We start from the raw sequence: 22,656 nt of genomic DNA, 5'->3' as shown, positions 1-22,656 counted from the left end.
GGTGGCTCACGCCTGTAATCCCAACACTTTGGGAGGCCGAGGCGGGTGGATCACGAGTTCAGGAGTTCAAGACTAGGCTGGCCAAGATGGTGAAACCCCATCTCTACTAAAAAATATAAAAATTAGCTAGGCATTATGGTGGGCGCCAGTAATCCCAGCTACTCGGGAGGCTGAGGCAGGGAATTGCTTGAACACCGGAGGCAGAGGTTGCAGTGAGCCGAGATCGCGACACTGCACTCCATCCAGCCTGAGCGACAGAGCGAGACTCTGTCTCAAAAAATAAACGACAGAGCGAGACTGTTTCAAAAAAAAAAAAAAAAAAGAGGCTGGGAGCGGTGGCTCACACCTGTAATCCCAGCACTTTGGGAGGCCAAGGCAAGCGGATCACGAGGTCAGGAAATCGAGACCATCCTGGCTAACACGGTGAAACGCCGTCTCTACTAAAAATACAAAAAATTAGCCGGGCTTGGTGGCAAGCGCCTGTAGTCCCACCTACTTGGGAGGCTGAGGCAGGAGGAGAATCGCTTGAACCCAGGAGGCGAAGGTTCCAATGAGTCGAGATCGCGCCACTGCACTCCAGCCTGGGCGACAGAGCGAGACTCTGTCTCAAAAAAAAAAAAAAAAAAAACAGAAAAAAAGAAAAGAAAACACGAGATAATCCTGTCCGCAAACGCTTAGCCGTCTTACGGCGGCCCGGTGAAAGGACGCAGGAACACTCCCCCACCCGCGCCCCCGAGAAAGGCGAACGCGCAGCGCGAGGTTCCGGGTCCGCCAGGCTCCCGGCATGCAGCGCTGCAATCCCGGCGAGCACCTTGGCGCGCGGAGCTGGCACCTTGGCGCGATCGGCGGCGGCGGGGACAGCTGTGAAGTGTGAGTTCCTGGTCTGCTGGCAGCTAGGGGTGACGAGGCGGGACGTCATGGAAGTGTAAGTGTACTCGGGCGCGTCCCTTTTCGGCCGAGGAGCCCAACGGTTTGACCGCTGAGAGCCGAGATCCGTGGGAACTGGGCGACCCTCGTACGGAAGTGAGGACAGGGCGCCGGCCCTGTCCGGGAGGGCCGCGGGGTGGGGACGGGGACGAATGGGACTCGCGCTTTGCACCTCCGAACCTTCGCTTCCCCTCCGCACCCTGTGTCTGGGGTGCGCGGCCGAACACCTCCAGGTCTGGTTGCCTTTCAGTGTGCCCCCTCCTTCTCTCATTCATTTAGAAGCGTTTTTGGGTCACAGTGCGGGGGTGGAGCCCAGCCTGGTATCCGAGCCAGGACTTAGAAGGCTATAAAGGCCTGAGTCTGTCCGCCCTGAAAGTACCTGGAGGAAAGATGAATCAGGGCCGGGTAGAGCTCTGCTTGCAGCACTGGGCCCCTGGGGAGCTGTCGCTCGGAAGAGCTGCTCTCAGAGTTGGATGGGAGCAGTCAACACTGTGAGGGAAGGGGCTGGTTTTTGTGGGGAGAAGGGAAGGATGTGAGCCAGGACTGGGACCGGAGAAACAGCACAGGGTGTGTGGGTGTGTACAAGGCGACGGTAAAAGATTTTCTGACAATTTAAGTCCACGTGGTCTTTGCCATGCTTGCTCGTTGCACCGCGTGCAAATGGAAATTTTTGCACCTACTCCGAATGTGGGCTTTATATAGTTGATATTAACTTGTAGGTATTTACCTATCTTGTGTTCTCTGTGCACTGATTATTTGATTGAGTTTCCTTTATGTTCTTTTGCCTCATGTTTAATGGTTATATGTACGATGGTATTTCAGATTTTTACATTCATAATTGTTTTTTCTTAAGAAACAGGGTCTTGCTCTGTCCCCCAGGTGGGAGTGCAATGGTGTAATCATGGTTCACTGCAGCCTCACCTTCCCGACTCAAGCAATCCTGCTTCAGCCCCTCCAGTAGCTGGGACTACAGGCCCATACCATCACTCACGGCTAATTTTTTAAAAAGGTTTTGTAGATACAGGATCTCACTACAGCCCAGGCTGGTCTCCAGCTCCTAAGCTCAAGTGATCCTCCTGCCTTGTACTCCCAAAGTGCTGGGATTGCAGGCGTGAGCCACCTCACCTGGTCCCTTCCCATTTTTTTTTTTTTTTACCTTAACATAATATGTCTGTGTAACTGAAATGAAAGGCTCATGAAACAATAATGTATGGAGTACACTCTCATATTGTCTATTTTTTTTTTTTTTTTTTGAGACGGAGTCTGGCTCTGTCGCCCAGGCGGGAGTGCAGTGGCCGATCTCAACTCACTGCAAGCTCCGCCTCCCGGGTTTACACTATTATCCTGCCTCAGCTTCCCGAGGAGCTGGGACTACAGGCGCCCGCCACCTCGCCGGGCTAGTTTTTTGTATTTTTTTTAGTAGAGACGGGGTTTCACCGTGTTAGCCAGGATGGTCTCGATCTCCTGACCTCGTGATCCACCTGTCTCGGCCTCCCAAAGTGCTGGGATTACAGGCTTGAGCCACCGCGCCCGGCCGTCTATTTTTTATTAAGATGAATGGGGCCAAGCATGGTGGCTCATAGCAGTAATCCCAGCACTTTGGAAAGCTTAGGCAGGAGGATCACTTGAGCCTGGGAGGTGGAGACCAGCCTGGGCAACATAGGGAGACCCTGTCCCTACAAAAAATTAAAAAGCTAGTTGGGTGTGGTAGTGCATGCCTGTAGTCTCAGCTACTTACAAGGCAGAGATGGGAGGATCGCTTGAGACCAGGAGGCTGCAGTGAGCTGAGATGGAGCCACTGCATTCCTGACAGAGTGACAGAGCAAGGCTCTGTCTAAAACAAAACAAAATATAACAAAAAAGGTTGACCCACTGAATTAATTTTGCAACCCACTGATCGGATTTCATCTGCAACCTGAAAAACTATTCATATAATTTACTCTAGTCCAAGCCATCATTACTAATTTTTCCCTCTTTACTAGAGCATTTCCTGTGAGCATACAACCCTGCTTTAATATATTCATCTTAGAAAATCCCCTGTCCCCACATACATGTCCACCTCTTACTCCATTTCTGCTTACCATCCCAACAAAACTTCTTGAAAGTGCTGATTAGCCCCTCATTCTCTCAACCATTCTGTTGGGCTTTCATCCTCACTGGTCTATAGAAATGACTGCTAAGATTACCTGATCCAGCAGGACGCAGTGGCTCACGCCTGTAATCCCAGCACTTTAGGAGGCCAAGGTGGGCAAATCGCCTGAGGTCAGGAGTTTGAGACCAACCTGGCCAACATGGCAAAACCTTGTCTCTACTAAAAATACAAAAATTAGCCAGGTATGGTTGTGGGTGCCTGTAATCCCAGCTACTCAGGAGGCTGAGGCAGGAGAATCACTTGAACTCAGGAGGCAGAGGTTACAGTGAACCAGATTGTGCCACTGCACTCCAGCCTGGGTGACAGAGCAAGACTGCATCTCCAAAAAAAAAAACCTGATCCCTCCATCCCTCCATCTTGTCAAATCCAGAGGTTGATTTTCTGGCCTCAACTTTTTTGATCTCTCAGCAGTGGTTAATACAGAAACTCTAGAATCTTTCCTTTCTTCATGACATATGTTCCTTTGTGATACTTCCTCCTACATCAAGGACCACTTCACACTGTCCTTCCTTGGGTCCTGTTCCTCCCTTGCTTGATGTCTAAATGTTGAGGTATCTTAGGACTCAGTCCTGGGACCCTTTCTCTCCACGCTCTGTCATTTAACCCATCTGTCTGCTGATGGTTCCCAACGGCGTGTTCTAGCCTCTTCTCATCATCTATCCAATTGCATAGATGAAAAATCTAGCCCTCTCTCCTCACTCTGTAAATCCAATCCATCAGTGGTCCCGTTGTCTCCACCCTAGAATGTATTTTGAATGCAGTTACTTTTCACCATCTCCACTGTTAGCTTTGTAGTCCATCACCTCTGGGCTGGATTAAACAATAGCCTTTGAGTGTTCACTCTTCCCCAGCCTCCATTCTGTTCTCCACATGGCAACTGGAGTGATCTTAAATAATGACTGGAATATGTCATCCCCTGGATAAAACCCTTCATTGACTTTCCATTGCAGTTAGAGGAAATCTCCATCCCTTACCAGGACCTGCAAGACCCTGTAAAACCTCACCTACTCCCCAGCCTGACCACTTGCCACTCTCCCAACCTCCCAGACACACACTTTCCACTGACAGGTATTTCCTTCTCCTCTAACCTTCTGAGCACTTCCTGGGGACTATTGCATTGCGATACCCTCTGTCTGGTATACTTTCCTCCTTGCTCTCGCCCTGTTCTCTTCTTTTTATTGTATTTTTTAAGTTTGTTTTTGAGATGGAGTCTCGCTCTGTCACCCAGGCTGAAGTACAATGGCGCAGTGTCGGCTCCCTGCAACCTGTGCCACCAGGATTCAAGATTCTCGTGCCCTACCAAGTAGCTGGGATTACAGGCGTTGCCACCATGCCCAGCTAATTTATGTATTTTTAGTAGAGACAGGGTTTCCATGTTGGCCAGACTGGTCCAGACTGGTCTTGAATTCCTGACCTCAGGTGATCTACCTACCTCAGCCTCCCAGAGTGTTGGGATTACAGATGTGAGCCACCACACCTGGCCACCTGTTCTCTTCTTGAAGGTTGTGTCCCTTTTCAAAGTTGCCTTTCCTCTTCAGTGAGTCTAACATAAGTTCTTTTTGTCTTTCACATCACCTTGATTTACTTTCCCTTAAATAATTACAAGTTGCAATGATAAATGTATGTTTACTTGTTTGGAGGTTGGGGACCAGTGTGTGTTCACCTAGTGCTTAGCATTGCATCTGACACACAGTAGGCATTCAGCAAATACTTGTTCAATAAAGTAATATAACAATACTTTATTAACTTCATAAATATAGTATCGCTCAGTGTCTTTGGGGGATTGGTTCTGGGACCCCCCGCGTATACCAAAATTCACAGATGCTCAAGTCCCTTATGTAAAACGGTGTGGTATTTGCATGTAACCTATGCACATTCTCCCATATACTTTAAATCATTTCTAGATTACTTATTGTGATCTCATGACACATAATACCAGTTTTTGTCCATGGTTCCTGGCTCACAACTGCCATAGTCCTTGTTACTTCCTGAGTGACTAAAACAGTAAGCATAACTTTTGTTAAAGTATTTGTCCTTTGCCATGGTTCCTAAAGCGGCCTTGGAACAGCTTCAGAGCAGTAAAAGTGAAAGACAGTCTTTTGTTAGAATGTTGGGATGCTCTGACCAGGCACGGTGGTTCATGCCTATAATCCCAGCACTTTGGGAGGCCGAGGCAGGCGGATCATGAAGTCAGGAGATCAAGACCATCCTGACTAACACAGTGAAACCCCGTCTCTACTAAAAATACAAAAAATTAGCCGGGCGTGGTGGCGGGCGCCTGTAGTCCGAGCTACTTGGGTGGCTGAGGCAGGAGAATGGCGGGAACCCAGGAGGCGGAGCTTGCAGTGAGCCGAGATAGTGCCACTGCACTCCAGACTGGGTGACAGAGCGAGATTCTGTCTCAAAAAAAAAAAAAAAAGAATGTTGGGGCGCTGTAGGCCTCAGAAAACAGAAGCTCCATCTGTCTCTTGCTCTCTAATCATCCACTGCCTTTCTGTCTTAGAGCTGGCCATAAAGAAAATCTCTGACCTATCTTGTCTGGATGTTTCAGAGGGGATCCTGCTCCTTACCTGGGAGGAAGGAATACTGCACAGAGAGGCCAAGGAGAATCTGGATGGGCCTTGCTGGGTTTCTGCACTTAGTCTGCTAGTATTAGATCACACTCTTTATCCAATCAATTACTGTGAGGTTGGCCATGCTTCAGTCATCTCTCTCCAGTGAAATCTCTACAAAACGCCCAAGAGAACTTCTAGATAGCCTAATAGGTAGATGTTTCTGGAGGGTGGTACGCCTGGGAAGGGCATAGAGCTCTGTGTCCCCTCTCCATCCCTCACCCTGTGCACCACTTCATCTGTTTCCTTGGTAATATCCTTTATAATAAACCAGTTAAACCTAAGTAAGTGTTTTGTGAGCCATTCTAGCAAATGAATGAAACCCGAAAAGGAGGTCCTGGGAACTGTAGCTTGAAGCCCATTATTGAGAAGTTCTGGAGGCCCTAACTTTTGTGACTGGTGTCTGAAGTAGGGGTAGTCTTCTGGGACTGAGCCCTCAACCCGTGGCATCTGACACTGTTTCCAGGTAGTTAGTGTCCGGATTGAATTGGATGGGAAGATACCCAGCTGGTGTTGGCTGCAGAGTTGATTGCCTGCTTATTGGTAGAAATCCCCACGCATCTGGTCACAGAAGTCTTCTGTATAGATTGTTGTCGGGTGAGAGCAGAGGAAAAACTTTGATTCTCAATCAACTTGTCATACCTGATGCAATGTAAAGACTGTGTAAATAGTTATTGTACTGTGTTGTCTAGGGAATAATGACAAAAAATAGTCTGTCCATGTTTAGTATAGAGGCAGCCATCCTAGGCCTAACTACATAGTACATGTCAGCAACAATGTAGCATGTTCTTAAAATTTTTTTTTGCATGTTTTTCGTTTGAGGTTGGTTGAATCTAAGGATGTGGAACCTGAGGCTAAGGAGGACCGACTGTATAGGAATTCATTAGCTAGCATCCTAGTTGCTAGGCGTGTATATTTTCTGACTTTCCTAAGTGAAATGGTTTGAATCAAGGGGTTTTTGTTCTTGTAACAGCCTGTCCACTTCTGCCAAGTAGTCAGTGACTTCTGGTGACCAATCCAGAATTTAGCCCCCAGTAATTCATGGGAAAATGAGGTTTCCTGATATAGACGTGTGGTTTGGGAGTGGGAAGGGCCCTGGAGTGGAAAGGTCTGGAAGCCTAACTTCTGGTCCTTACCTGGTCTTCAACAGGAGGCGTGGCCTTTGGAAGTCTGCTCCTTGGGATCTTTAGCAGAACCTTGAGTTGCAGATACAGTTGACCCTTGAACAACATGAGCTTGAACTTCATGGATCTCCTTATACGCAGACGTTAAAAAATAAATGCAGTTGGCCCTTCGTATCTGCAGGTTCCACATCTGCAACCCAATGCAGAGAATGAAAATACGGTATTTGAGGGTTGAGAATATACCGCGTATGTGGAGAGCTGACTTCCTAGCTGCTGGTTCTGCAGGGCTCTCTGGGAGACAAGCATGTTTGGATTGTGGTATATGTGGGGGTCCTGGGACCAATCTCCAATGAATACCAGGGGATGACTGTGTATTGTACCTCATCAGACACTCCCAGAACCTGAAGTGAGGAGGCACAGTGAACAACTCCCCTAAGTTTTTGCTACTTTAAAAATTCTTATTGAGTAAATACCTACTAAGTTAATAGTATATAATAATAATAATAATAATACCAATAATAATAATGATACCTGCAATTTCTTTTTTTTTTTTGAAACAGAGTTTCGCTCTTGTCACCCAGGCTGGAGTGCAATGGCACAATCTCGGCTAACTGCAACCTCCACCTCCCGGGTTCAAGCAATTCTCTTGCCTCAGCCTCCTGAGTAACTGCCTGGGTAATTTTTGTATTTTTAGTAGAGATGGGGTTTCATCATGTTGGCCAGGCTGGTCTTGAACTCCTGACCTCAGGTGATCCACCCGCCTCTGCCTCCCAAAGTGCTGGGATTACAGGCATGAGCCACCATGCCCGGCCCAGAAATTTATTAAAGGGGAGGAATATTTATGCTTTATTTGATTGACAATTTAAAAATAAAAACTTCTTGACCATTACTTGGAAATGTATTTTCCTTAAGTAAAAGGTTACAATTTTTTCTTTTTTTTTTTTTTTAATGTGGAGTCTCGCTCCGTCACCTAGGCTGGAGTGCGTGGTGCGATCTCAGCTCACTGCAACCTCCACCTCCTGGGTACAAGCGATTCTCCTGCCTCAGCCTCCTGACTAGCTGGGACTACAGGCATGTGCCACCATGCAAAATATTTATATAGCAAAGTTAGGTATTTCTGTATATAAGGTATTTGCTGTTTGGCTTTGTCTATAAATGATCATTGATATGCTGGAAAGATTTGTGTCTACTCTTTTATTCTTGAACGTAATATGTAGAATTAGCAAAGTGGACACTATCCTCTGTACCATTTTTTTGAGGTAGTGTCAGGATTTCTTTCCTTTTACAGCCGGAAATACTGATATTTACAAAAGGTAGGTAATAGGTACTATAACAACCCAGTAACAGGACTGGAAAGAGGATACTCATGTGCTAGATCCCAAGAGAATGCTACAGGTTAATTTGTTCATTGATTTCAGAAGCTGTCCAGTTTGCTTGTACCAGAGTTTAGTTTTTCAGAGCATGACTTGATAGCATAGGTTGGGCATAGGAGAATTTGAGCAATTCTTTTAATCATTGCCTGCATTAGAGTTAACTGTGTGGCAATTAATAGGAACTGTTTGGCCGGGCTCGGTGGCTCACGCCTGTAATCCCAACACTTTGGGAGGCCCACGCGGGCGGATCACGAGGTCAGGAGACTGAGACCATCCTGGCTAACACAGTGAAACCCCGTCTCTACTAAAAATACAAAAAATTAGCCAGGCGTGGTGGCGGGCGCCTGTAGTCCCAGCTACTCTGGAGGCTGAGGCAGGAGAATGGTGTGAACCGGTGAGGTGGAGCTTGCAGTGAGCTGAGATCGTGCCACTGCACTCCAGCCTGGGCAACAGAGTGAGACGGTCTCAAAATAAATAAATAAATAATAGGCACTGTTTGCATGGGCCATTTGTGTATGTGTTTGCTTCTAAGGAAAGTTCACTGAGAGATCATTTTGTTCTGTTTATTTGGAATTCAGTTTCCCCAACTACTTGTTTACATCCATTTAATTGACTCACCTTTTTAAGCAAATTTTACAAGTTAAGTGTCAAATAGAACGTCAGCTTCAGTCATCTAATTCATTACTTGAGGAAATTAAGTAACTGCCTGCCTGTGGTATTGATTTAGACAGTTGTTTTTGTTTTGTTTTTTTTACTCAAGCATTGCCATGTTAATTTGCCAGGGCTGATTTTAGAAAGCACCACACAGTGGGTGGCTTCGACTGCAAAAGCTTATTTTCTGACAGTTCTGGAGACTGGAAGTCGAAGATCAAGGTGTAGCAGGTTTGGTTTCTTTTGAGGCATCTTGCCTTAGCTTGCAGATTGCATACTTCTTGCTGTGTTCTCACATGGTCTCTCTGTGAGCACAAGTCCCTAAACGTTTTTCTAGACAGTCTTTAAAATGCATTTGGAGTATTTGCTTTAAACACATGTAAATAAAATGAGTACTATTTTAAGTCCTACAGGAGAATATGAAGTTTTTGTATAGGTAAGCAGTTTCTGGAAGTCTGATTGCATGTGAATATATTACATAATACTGAAGTGTTAGCTGTAGAGCAGACAGTTCTGCTTTGTAGAGATCAACAGCTTGTACATTTATAATTGCTAGATGTGTCTATTAAGTTCTAGTACCTCTAAAAATCTTTTAGAGGCCTGGTGTGGTGGCTCACACCTGTAATCCCAGTACTTTGGGAGGCCAAGGCGGTCAGATTACCTGAGGTCGGGAGTTTGAGACCAGCCTGACTAACATGGAGAAACCCTGTCTCTATTAAAAATACAAAATTAGCCGGGTGTGGTGGCTTATGCCTGTAATACCAGCTACTTGGGAGGCTGAGGCAGGAGAATTGCTTGAACCCGGAAAGTGGAGGTTGCAGCGAGCTGAGATCATGCCATTGCACTCCAGCCTGGGCAACAAGAGCGAAACTCTGTCTCAAAAAAAAAAAAAAAAAAAAAAAACTTTGGGGGAAAATGTATTTTACATCCTCAATTATAAGTTACAGTATTTTTTTTTTTTAACCTTATGGCATTCTTTATTTTAGTTTTACATTTTTATACTTGTTACCTAGAATCACCACTTGTTAACATTTTGATTCGGATATCTGCTGCCTTTTTCGTTTTCTCTTTTCTTTTTTCTTTTCCCTCCCTCCCTTCCTCTTTCCCTCCCTACCTCCCTCGTTCCCTCCCTACCTCCTTCCCTCGCTTCCTTCCTTTCTTTCTTCCTTTCTTTTTTTTGATTAGAGACACTTGAGCCCAGGCTGGATCTAAACTCTAGGCTGAAGCTTCCTCCTGTCTCAGCCTCCAGAGTAGCTGGGATGACAGGTGTGAGCCACCCTGCCTGGCATTCCCTTATTTCTTTTGCACAGGCATGAGCTTTCTCTCCATACACAGGTGCACACACTTACTTAACTGAACCGTTAGAGAGTTGTAGATATCAGATCATTTCACCCCTTCTTGAAAAAACAGGGCATTCTGTGTAGCTCTAATTGTCTTATCACGCTCAGGAAACTTAGCATCTACTATTACTAAGACAAACAATGTAAATTCATATTTCATCAGTTGTCATAATAGTGTTATTTTTCCTCCCAATTCAGGATCCAGTGAAGAACTGCACATTGCATTTAGTTGTCATGTTTCTTTAATTTTCTTTCCTCTAGAAATTTCCTTAGCTTCTTTTTGTGACATTGGCATTCTGACAGATGACATTGATATTTGAACAGTCTGAATCTAACCCAGTGGTTTTGAAGGCTGTTCCTCAGTTTGGAATTCTCTGACTGTATCCCCATGGATAGATTTGAATTAAACATCTTGGAGCTGGATTACTCTGAGGGATGTGTCTCCCACCTGGGAGGCGGAGCTTGTAGTGAGCTGAGATCCGGCCACTGCACTCCAGCCTGGGCAACAGAGCCAGATTCCGTCTCAAAAAAAAAAAAAAACCATCTTGGGGCTGGATTACTCTGAGGGATGTGTCTTTCTCATGTGTCATATCATCATTGGTGCTGTGAAATTGGATAACTTGATTAAGTTGATGTCTGTCTGGTTTCACCGTATCCTGTCCTGTTGCCAACAATCTGTCATTTAGTGGTGGTTACAGTCACTTCTCAAGAATAAAAACTGCCTTTAAAAAAATTTCCTATACATACAGCTTGTTTAGGACTTCATAAAAGGTAGATAAGGTACCTCTTGACATTTTATTAAATAAAGAAAGGCCTGGCATACATGGGCATTTATACTGTGAGTATTTGGCTGGGTTTAAAAAAAAATTTATCTTCCTGATAAAAATCAATGGATAGATCAGCTTCTGTCAGCCAGAGTCTGCAAAATGCAGTACTGTGTAAACATCGATTGTTCTCTTGATCCCAAAACACAGATTCATTAAAACTTACGTTTGTTCTAGAAGAGGCAGAGGCTGTTCTTTGGATTCTTGCATTACAATATTGACTTGTTTAGTGGGGTAGTAACTTGGAATGGCTAAGGACAAATTTCCCAGGGTGTGGAATATTCTGAGTGACAGAGAAGGGGCCATGATTTGGAAATGAAGTTTTAACGGTGCACCTGGGATGGATCCATTGGCCCCGAAGAGAAATAACATTCATGTGTTTTTCTCCAGTCAAGTATTCCAGGAAGAGATGTCTTAATGCCTCATATTGTGTAGAGCACAGGGAATTATAACTCAATTTCAAGCAAAGATAAGAGGAAGACAGTGGGCTGATTTCCTGATTAAGTAGGCAAAGATGACATGTGGTTTCACTTGTCATTTTCAATTTTAAATGAACTGCATCACATGCACTAATTATGCATTGTCCTTCCTGTGTTAGGTTCCTTTCAAATATGATACTCTGTGACTTGAGTGTGTTTGTGGTCATTTGGGCAAAGCAGCACTTTTGTGAAATCGTAGCTTGAATCACTGGTAGCATTTGGATCACTGGTAGCACAGAGCTGATTTGATTACAGTGCTGACATCACTGTGCTGATGACCTAAGGCCTAGGTCGAGCCCTGTGTGAACCCCTGTTGGTTTTGCTTTATTTATTGGCTGGGAAATCACCTCTCTGTTTGGCCTGTGCTTTTGAAATCTTGGGTCATCATTTGCATCATCTCGCTGCACTCCTGGTTTAAGAAAATATAGGTGTCTCTGTTGCACATTATGTCAAGTGCAGACCCCTCTACCTGATTTTTCAGGATTCTGCATTATGAATTTCCATTCATCCAGTCCAATCTCATTTCCCACAATTCCATAGTTACCTTCCACTTTGTTTAGACTTCTTACTGTGTGATCTTGAGCAAGTTATTTAATTTCTGAACCTTGGCTTCCTCTCTATAGAGTAGGGATCTTACAAATAGCTCCTACGTCAGACGGGTTTTAATGAGAATTAGCTGAGATAATATCTTTTAAAAATAATAGTCTTCCATTATGGAAATGTTAATACAAGTACCAAGAACTATTCTAAACTTTTAAAATTTGTTGTCTCACTTCATCATAACAGTTTGATGAGGTAGGAGGAGCTGGTGGTAATGGTAGTTGCACAGGTAGTGGTAATGATAACATTGGTGCTTATTGAGCACTTACTATGTTCCAGGTACTTTACATGTTTCCAGTGAACCCTGTGAACAGTCTTACAAGGCCGATACTATAATTGCCATTTCATAGATAGGAAATTTAAACATGAGATTAAGTAACTTGCCCAGATTCACATAGCCAAAGAATTCAGGAGCTGGATTTAGAATCCAGGCCATACTTTTCGACACTTGTTTCATCCCATTTTTATTGTAGAAGGAAAACTTAGGGAGTAATTAACTTAACTAAAATTCTCACAGCACATAAATGGCAGAGCTAGAATACGAACCCAAGTCTGATTTCAAAACTCTGCTCTTTGTCATACTGCACTGCCTCCAGACTGCTGAAACAATGCTTTCTGTTGTGCTATTGTAGGGTGGATTGATTGTGATTTAATATATGTAACATCGTTGTGTTTCTTCACTCAGGAAAGATGGCATATTGCCTGGATTAACTGTCACACAGGGAACCAGGCTTTTGGCCGCTGCTTGCCACCCTGACTCTGCCTGTGGAGTTGATGTAGGTGGTGAACACCCTTGGAGCATGGTGGATATTTGGCAGGATACTTGACCATGGCTGGAATTCCCAGTGGTGACATTAGTGTTAAGTGGCCCATTTCTGTTGATTCAGCAGGAGGACGTGGCTAGCCCAGGATGTCAGTAGCTGATGGGAGGCAGATAGTAATGGGGAGAGGACATGGCTGTGTGATGGGACAGCACTTTGATCCTAAGTCTGCTCTGAAATTGCCCACAGCTAGCTAAACTATGTTGGACTTAAGACATTTCTCAGTTTCAGTTTTAGGTTGTAGGCCCTAAATTCAAAAAGTGGACTACTACATCTTAACAGGAATTCTTTTACAGAATTTGATACCCAGAAAGGGGTGTGAGCGCCGACTGATGATAGCTTACTTTTCTTTTTCAGGAAGGATGCCAATTCTGCTCTTCTCAGTAACTATGAGGTAAATCGAACTGTTACATTTTCCTCTCTGATAGTTTGCCCTTTGCTCCTGAGATTGTTAAATTCATTTTGGTTAGAAATGACTGAATTCAGGCTGGGCGCATTGGCTCACGCCTGTAATCCCAGTACTTTGGGAGGCTGAGGCAGGTGGATCACTTGAGGTCAAGAATTCAACACCAGCCTGGCCAACATGGTGAAACCTAGTCTCTACTAAAAATGCAGAAATTAGCTGGGTGTGGTGGCACGTGCCTGTAGTCCCAGCTACTTGGTATCCCAGCTGAGGCAGGAGGATCACTTGAACCCAGGAGGCAGGGGTTGCAATGAGCCAAGATGCACCACTGTACTCCAGCGTGGGCAATAGAGCAAGGCTCCGTCTAAAACAAAAAGAAAAAGAAAAAAGAAATGACTGAATTTATTTGGATTTTCCACTTTAAAACAAGACATATGGCACCATCTGGTGGACCCTTGGAATAGTGTAAGCTTGATATGTTATACATAGTACTTCAGGGAAGCTGGGAAGACTCTAATTTAGAGGTGGCAACCTTCTTTAAATCTCAAAGATTCTAGATCATCATTTGGGATGTAATCATAGTATAGAAGCTATGTCTAATATCTAAAAGTATTTTAACGCTGTTTCTGTATGCAAAATTTCCCATTACATTTTTTATGCTTTTTCCTAATTATCACCCTTGATATATTTGTATATTTATAATGCTTTTATCATTGCAAATAGTCTTATGGGTATTAATATCCTTATTTTGAAAGTGAGTTTAGGCTGAGCGCAGTGGCTCATGCCTGTAATCCCAGCACTTTGGGAGGCCAAGGCAGGAGGATCACGAGGTCAGAAAATCAAAACCATCCTGGCCAACATGGTGAAACCCCGTCCCTACTTAAAAAAAATAAATAAATAAAAGTGAGTTTAGTTGACTCGCCTTTCTGAATAGTAGAAATTAAGAAATGTAGAATTTTTGGGGCTTAGGGTGAGATTGCTGGAGAAAGGAAAAGAAGGAAACAGGTTGGTAAGACAGGAGATATTCCAGCATTTTTGCCTCCTATTTGGCACTAGCAAAACCATCTGATAGGCTCGCTCCAGGTGTAGAAAGAACCATTTCTACATTGACTGTGAATTTTCCATGTGCTGGAGTCTAAACTCAGGAAGACTCAGAGGAGGTCTAGAAGGTAGTAGGTTAAGCGCGGTGGCTCACACCTGTAATCTCAGCACTTTGGAAGGCCAGGGAGAGAGGATTACTTGAGGCTATGAGTTAGAGATCAGCCTGGGAAACATAGCAAGACCCCCATCTTTTTTTTTTCTTTTTTTTTTGAGACGGAATGTCGCTCTGTCACCCAGGCTGGGTGCAGTGGCCGGATCTCAGCTCACTGCAAGCTCCGCCTCCCGGGTTTATGCCATTCTCCTGCCTTAGCCTCCCAAGTAGCTGGGACTACAGGCACCCGCCACCTCGCCCAGCTAGTTTTTTGTACTTTTTTAGTAGAGATGGGGTTTCACCATGTTAGCCAGGATAGTCTCGATCTCCTGACCTTGTGATCCGCCCGTCTCGGCCTCCCAAAGTGCTGGGATTACAGGCTTGAGCCACCGCTCCCGGCCAAGAGCCCCATCTCTTAAAAAAAAAAAAAAATTAGCAGGGCGTGGTAGCAAACACCTACTATGGTCCTAGCTACTTGGAAGACAGAGGGGAGATTCCCTTGAGCCCTAGAGTTTGAGGTTACAGTGATCACCCTGTACTCCAGCCTGGGAGACAGCCTTTGAGACCCTGTCCCCAGAAAAAGCTCCCAGAGTTGAAGACAGCAAAAAGAAAGAAAGAAACCTCCCCCTTGTGCCCCCTACCCCGCCCCACAAGTTAGAAGGTAGTAGAATATAAACACAGTTGACCGTATTCTTTCCTCCCTAAAGGCTCAATCGTAAATGGTTGCAGCTTAGAACAGGAAGGAAATGGTCGAATGGTCATTGGCCAAGCCTTTGGCTTTTAGGAGCCTCCTTGTCCAGTTTGGACTTTGCTAGGTGTTTGAGTGTTTTATCCGTTGGGGAAACATTGCATTCATTGATCTCATGTCACTATTTCTGAAAGGAACAGCAGACGAGAGGGGTTCCATTGTATCTAGTAATAGTGTGTGAGCCTGCATTTTCTTCACTTCTCTGGTAGAATCTCTAAAACAGGAATGAGATTGAGATTCCCCCCTGCCCCCAGCACTAATGCATGTATGTTTTATCCTTGTGGGGAAAGTTTGCTTCTAAAGATCCATAGCATTTTTTCCTTTCTTTTTTTAGGGGGGTAAACTCTGTCTTATCACTTGCCTCAAAATTTTTATTTTCCAGAAAGAAATCGTTATATTAGATTTTTATACTAGAGAAGCAGAATTCTTTTTTTTTTTTTTTTTTTCCCCAGATGGAGTCTCGCTCTGTCACCCAGGCTGGAGTGCAGTGGCACCATCCAGGCTCACTGCAACCTCTGCCTCCCGGGTTCAAGTGATTCTCCTGCCTCTCCTGCCTCAGCCTCCCGAGTAGCTAGGATTACAAGCACATGCCACCACATCCGGCTAATTTTTTGTATTTTTAGTAGAGACAGGGTTTCACCGTGTTAGCCAGCATGGTCTTGATCTCCTGACCTCGTGAACTGCCCGTCTTGGCCTCCCAAAGTGCTGGGATTACAGGCATGAGCCACCGTGCCTGGCCACATAATTCTTTTTTTTTTTTTTTTTTTTTTGAGACGGAGTCTTGCTCTGTCGCCCAGGCTGGAGTGCAGTGGCCGGATCTCAGCTCACTGCAAGCTCCGCCTCCCGGGTTTACGCCATTCTCCTGCCTCAGCCTCCGAAGTAGCTGGGACTACAGGCGCCCGCCACCATGCCCGGCTAATTTTTTTGTATTTTTTAGTAGAGACGGGGTTTCACTGTGTTAGCCAGGATGGTCTCGATTTCCTGACCTCGTGATCCGCCCGTCTCGGCCTCCCAAAGTGCTGGGATTACAGGCTTGAGCCACCGCGCCCGGCCGCCACATAATTCTTTTTTAACAAAATATTTGTTTTAAGAAAATCTGCTTTCAAATAGTATATTTTTGAGATCAGAGGAGATTAGTGATGTATATATATTGATAGGAAATATTTTAAATATTTTAAATAAATTAATGAATTTGGATTATTTGGCTTATATAAGAGCATTTTTTTAAAATGTCATGTCTCTAGGACTCATTTGCTCAAATACAAGAGTTGGAAGCTGGGTGATAGGCAGGTGAAAGGAAGGTACTACACTTTCCTGTTTATCTTTCCAAACCACTGACCTTGGATAGATAATATTTCTCAAATTTATTCATAAACATCTTTTTTGTATCTCCTCCTAGGTGTTTCAGTTATTAACTGATCTGAAGGAGCAGCGTAAAGAAAGTGGAAAGAATAAACACAGCTCTGGACAACAGAACTTGAACACTATCACCTATGAAGTAAGCCTGGGCTTCTGGCAGACCTACCTAAAGTACCATTGAGGGAGGGAGGTTTATTCTCCCAGTGACTGGCTGCCGAAATCAAGATCGCTTTTTATATGATCTGAATAGTTTTATTCTAACCTGATTTTGTTTGTTTGTTTGTTTTTTGAAACGGAGTCTCGCTGTGTTGCCCAGGCTGGAGTGCAGTGGCGCGATCTCCGCTCACTGTAAGCTCCACCTCCCAGGTTCACACCATTCTCCTGCCTCAGCCTCCCGAGTAGCTGGGATTACAGGCATGCAGCACCTTGCCCAGCTAATTTTGTATTTTTAGTAGAGACGGGGGTTTCTCCATGTTGGTCAGGCTGGTATCGAACTCCTGACCTCAGGTGATCCGCCCACCTCGGGCTCCCAAAATGCTGGGATTACAGGCATGAGCCACTGCACCCAGCCATTTTTCTCTTACATAAAGGTTGTAGAGTAGAGACAGTGCTGGGAGTTTTCATGTACCCTTCCCATAGTTTTCTCTGTTGTTAACATCTTACATAACCATGGTACAGTGATCAAAACCAAGAAATTAACAGTGGTACATACTGCTAAACTAAGCTAAAATTTTATTTAATACCTTGTTTTCCCATTGCTGTCTTCTGGGTTCCAGGATTCAATTCAGGATACCATTTTGTATTTAGTTAACATGTCTCCATAATGTCATTCGATCTGTATCCTTACTCTTCCTTTGTCTTCCATGACCTTGACACTTCTAAAGGGCTTGTCAAGTATTTTGTAGAATGTCCCTTGATTCGTGATTGTCTGATGTTTTCTTTCTTTTTTTTTTTTTTGAGATGGAGTCTTGCTCTGTCACCCGGCCTGGAGTGCAATGGCCGGATCTCAGCTCACTGCAAGCTCCGCCTCCCGGGTTTATGCCATTCTCCTGCCTCAGCCTCCTGAGTAGCTGGGACTACAGGCGCCTGCCACCTCGCCCGGCTAGTTTTTTGTATTTTTCAGTAGAGACGGGGTTTCACCGTGTTAACCAGAATGGTCTCGATCTCCTGACCTCATGATCCGCCCGTCTTGGCCTCCCAAAGTGCTGGGATTACAGGCTTGAGCCACCGCGCCCGGCCTGATGTTTTCTTATGATTACACAGAACCTATGGCTTTTGAGGAAGAGTACCACAGAGGTGATCTCCCCTTCTTGTGTCATGATTTCTCGGGGTACATGATGTCGATGTTTCTTATGGCTAATGTTGTTAACTTTGGTCATTTGGTTGAGATGGTATCTGCCCGGTTTCTCCACTGTAAAGCTACTGTTTCTTTATTTCCATATTATGTTAGAAAGAATTCACCAAGTTCAGCCCATATTCAAGGGGAAGGGGGAGATTAAGCTCCACCTCTTGAAGGGAGGGATGTCAAAGAATTTGTGGATGTATGTTAAAACCACCACAGTAATTAAAAAATATTTTGTGGGAGATGCTTTGAGGCTAGGAAAACAGCCTACCCTTCCTTAAGCTTTTAACCATCAATGTTAGCATTCATTGGTGGATCTTTCTTGCAGTAGTTATGACTATGGTACAATTGCCTGAGAGTGATTTATAAATTTTCTCATTCTTTCTATGCTTATTAGATACAATTTTTTTTATTTTTTTATTTTAAGAGGCAAGATTTTACTGTGTTGTTCAGGCTGATCTCAAACTCCTGGGCTCAAGTGATCTTCCCACCTTGGCCTCCCATAGTGCTGGGATTACAGGTGTGCACCACTGTACCCAGCTCATATGAGTTAGAATTCTTCCATAAGAAAAAGTTGTCTCTTCTGGCTGGGCACGGTGGCTCACACCTGTAATCCCAGCACTTTGGGAGGCCTAGGCGGGCAGATCATGAGGTCAGGAGATTGAGACCATCCTGGTTAACAGGGTGAAACCCCGTCTCTACTAAAAATACAAAAAAATTAGCCAGGCGTGGTGGCAGGTGCCTGTAGTCCCAGCTACTGGGGAGGCTGAGGCAGGAGAATGACGTGAACCCGGAAGGCGGAGCTTGCAGTGAGCGGAGATCACACCACTGTACTCCAGCCTGGGCAACAGAGCGAGACTCTGAGACTCTGTCTCAAAAAAAAAAAAAAGTAAAAGTTGTATCTTCCTACCCATTATTTTATTCACTCATATATATCCATGTAGACTCATGGCAATTTATTTTATTATTTGGGTTCCCCCTCTTTAAACAAATTGTTCAAAATATGATAGCACAATTGTCAGATTGAGTTTTTGTTTTTGAAATCAGAAAAATTTTCTTCTAAAATTTCATTAATTATTCTTCCTGTTCTAGCTACTGATTTTCTCTTTCAGGAATTCCAATTACATGAAGATTGGTTCTCCTGAATGCCTCTTTGTTTTATATAGGATTTTCTTTTCTTTTCTTTCTTTTTTTTTTTGAGACAGAGTCTCAGACTCTGTCGCCCAGGCTGGAGTGCTATGGTGCCATCTGGGCTCACTGCAACCTCTGCCTTCCGAGTTCAAGTGTTTCTCCTGCCTCACCTCCCTAGTAGCTGGGATTACAGGCATGCACCACCACACCCAGCTAATTTTTTGTATTTTTGGTAGAGATGGGGTTTCACCATGGTGGCCAGGCTGGTCTCGAACTTCTGACTTCAGGTGATTTGGCCACCTCAGCCTCCCAAAGTGCTGGGATTACAGGTGTGAGCCACCGTTCCCAGCCTCTACAGGATTTTTAAAAACAAAATTTTAGAATTTTAATTACAGCCATTTCCTTCGTTTTTTTCTCGTTCAGGGTTGTCTTATGCTTGGCTTTTTTCTTTTTTTCCAGACGTTAAAATACATATCAAAAACACCGTGCAGGCACCAGAGTCCTGAGATTGTCAGAGAATTTCTCACAGCAATGAAAAGCCACAAGTTGACCAAGTAAGTAAATCTCTTAAGTAGGAAGAGAGTGACACATGGTGAAATGATGGCTGAGGAAAGCCATTCGAAGCTACGGTGTATTGATACTCAGCTGGGTTTGGATTTAAAGGAGGATTATAGTATTGTAGATGAAACAACTGAAAGTTAGACATAGGGACTAGAGTAAGGAACAAATCTTTTTTTTTTTTTTTTAATCAATGAAGAAAGTTCATTTCTCCTAGTGATACTGTATTAGTGTGCCTGCTTATTCGGCAAAATTAGCAGAGAATAATTTACATTCTCAAAAAAGACGGGTGAGGGGAAATGGAAATGCCTCATGGAAAAGAAGGCAAATTTAGGTCATGGGTAGAGATCTCAATCAAATGGGCCAAAATACAGTTTATTTATATCTGCTAACTCCCAACTGCTAGCCTCTGACCACAGCATGACAAGATTGGAATCGGGGAACCTGGGCTCTAGTCCAGTTTCTGCCCCTTACTAGCACCATGACCTTGGAAAAGGTATTTGACCTCTCTGAGTTTCATTATCCTCACCACTGAGATAAGGATCATCTGCTAAACTCACAAGGCTGGGGCAAGGGTGGAGGGTGGTGTCTTCATGGAAACAATATGTGTAGATGTCCTTTTTGGACTCCAGAAGCCGTAAATGATGCAACCTTATTTATTAATCATTACTGTGAACAGGGCCAAACATTTCTATATTATTAACACTGCCTGTACCCTAACGATTCAATTCAGATGAACTTTATAGAGCGCTTCACTCCAAGAGCTGAGGATCAGGGCCACTTGGTTCTTACCTACACAGTGCCTCCAAGCCAAAATTGGTAGAACCAATAGTTCTACTTTTAAAGCAGGACCCCTCTAGCCTTCCATTATCTGGATGAAAATGAGCTTACTAATTTAGAAACACAAGTGAGTGTATTCTAGGCTAACGAAATTAATTCTTCTCTAATTACTGAGAATATTAAATGTCATGAGCTGATCTCAAAATGTTAGTAAAATAAGTTAAATTGTTTTGAAAGGAAGGAAATGTGATAATGTGGTAGAAATGGGGAAAAAACAAGACAGAATTGAAATATTATATTAATCAAGTACTAACTCTGGTTTGACTGAGTAAATGCAAGAGAAGACCTTCCTTATTTATTTATTTATTTATTTATTTTTATTAACTTTAAGTTCTAGGGTACATGTGCACAGCGTGCAGGTTTGTTACATATGTGTACAAGTGCCATGAGGAACAAATCTTAATGGGGTGTAAAAATCTTTTCTTGGCCGGGTGCGGTGGCTCATGCCTGTAATCCCAGCACTTTGGGAGGCCGAGGCGGGCAGATCACCTGAGGTCGGGAGTTCGAGACCAGCCTGACCAGCATGGAGAAACCCCGTCTCTACTAAAAATACAAAATTAGCTGGGCATGGTGGCACATGCCTGTAATCCAAGCTACTAGGAAGGCTGAGGCAGGAGAATTTCTTGAAGCTGGGAGGCGGAGGTTGCGGTGAGCCAGTGAGCTGGTGGTGAGCCAAGATCACGCCATTGCACTCCAGCTTGGGCAACAAGAGCAAAATTCCGTCTCAAAAAAAATAATAATAAATAATCTTTTCTTGGAGTCCCAGTTTGTATGACCTATTGCATCACCCCCACTCCCAGAATTCAGACCAAATTGAATGAAAAGTAGGGTTTACAAGTTAAAGTATTTTTTATAAAGTTGATCAATGAAGTCCTTTGATGTTTGTGTTTGCTTGAGGCAAAAGTGGCTTGATCGTATTCTGTGAGTTCTTGTAGTGTCCAGTTCTTTTTCTTGGTCTGGAATGAGTTCAATCTATTAAAATCGAAAACGTCATAGACCAAAGGTTTACATGAGAAGAAAGCCCAGTTTTTTTTGTTTTCTTTTGTCTGTTTTTTTGAGATGGAGTTTCGCTCTTGTGAGTTCATGCTGGAGTGCAATGGCGTGATCTCAGCTCACCGCAACCTCCACCTTCAGGTTTAAGTGATTCCTCCTGCCTCAGCCTCCACAGTAGCTGGGATTACAGGCATGCCACCACCACGCTTGGCTAATTTTGTATTTTTAGTGGAGACATGGTTTCTCCATGTTGGTCAGACTTTTCTCAAACTCCCAACCTCAGATGATCCGTCCACCTCGACCTCTCAAAGTGCTGGGATTACAGGCATGAGCCACCGTGCCTGGCCAATTTTGTGTTTTTATTTTTTTTTTAATTTTTTTTTTTTTTTTTTGAGATGGAGTCTTGCTGTTGCCCAGGCTGGAGTGCTGTGGCGCGATCTTGGCTCACTGCAAGCTCTGCCTCCTGGGTTCACGCCATTCTCCTGCCTCAGCCTCCCGAGTAGCTGGGACCACAGGTGCCCACCACCAAGCCTGGCTAATTTTTTCTATTTTTAGTAGAGACGGAGTTTCACCATGTTAGCCAGGATGGTCTCGATCTCCTGACCTTGTGATCCGCCCGCCTTGGCCTCCCAAAGTGCTGGGATTACAGACGTGAGCCACCGCCCCCGGGCCCAATTTTGTATTTTTAGTAGAGATGGGGTTTCACTGTATTGGCCAGGCTGGTCTTACACTCCTGACCTCAGGTGATTCTCCTGCTTCAGCCACCCAAAGTGCTAGCATTTCAGGCGTAAACTATCGTGCCTGGCCTATGTATACATTTTTTAATTGACTTGTTGATATCTGGAACAAATCCTGCTGAGATTCTGATTGGGATTGTGTTACATCTATAGGTCAGTTTTGGGGGAGAATTGACATTTTGACAATATTAGTAATTTAAGATCAGCCAGGCGCAGTGTCTCACACCTGTAATCCCAGCACTTTGGGAGGCCAGGGCAGGTAGATCACAAGGTTAAGATATCGAGACCATCCTGGCCAACATGGTAAACCCTGTCTCTACTAAAAATACAAAAACTTAGCCAGGAGTGGTGGCAGGAGCGCCTGTAGTCCCAGCTACTCGGGCGTCTGAGGCAGGAGAATCACTTGAACCCGAGAGATGGAGGTTGCAGTGAGCTGAGATCGCACCACTG

General features: G+C 44.3%; 1 protein-coding gene across 2 annotated transcripts in view; it reads left to right on the top strand.

Annotated features, from left to right (window-relative positions):
- The first annotated feature begins 713 nt into the window (after positions 1–713).
- LOC113219498 (DNA-directed RNA polymerase III subunit RPC9) overlaps positions 714–22,656 on the top strand; it is a 39,444-nt gene continuing 17,501 nt past the window's right edge. Inside the window, exons 1-4 of one of the 2 annotated variants that reach the window (XM_026446711.1) lie at positions 714–925; positions 13,261–13,297; positions 16,646–16,744; positions 19,538–19,632. In XM_026446711.1, coding sequence (XP_026302496.1) covers positions 918–925; positions 13,261–13,297; positions 16,646–16,744; positions 19,538–19,632 — 239 coding nt within the window. In that variant the 5' untranslated portion in view covers positions 714–917. The remainder of the gene's footprint in view (positions 926–13,260; positions 13,298–16,645; positions 16,745–19,537; positions 19,633–22,656) is intronic. The other variant, XM_026446712.1, reaches the window with a different exon arrangement.

This window comes from Piliocolobus tephrosceles, unplaced genomic scaffold, assembly GCF_002776525.5.
Source record: "Piliocolobus tephrosceles isolate RC106 unplaced genomic scaffold, ASM277652v3 unscaffolded_74, whole genome shotgun sequence".
Classification (NCBI taxonomy): domain Eukaryota; kingdom Metazoa; phylum Chordata; class Mammalia; order Primates; family Cercopithecidae; genus Piliocolobus; species Piliocolobus tephrosceles.
Note: the sequence above shows the minus strand (reverse complement) of the source record. Positions and strands in the feature narration are given on the sequence as shown.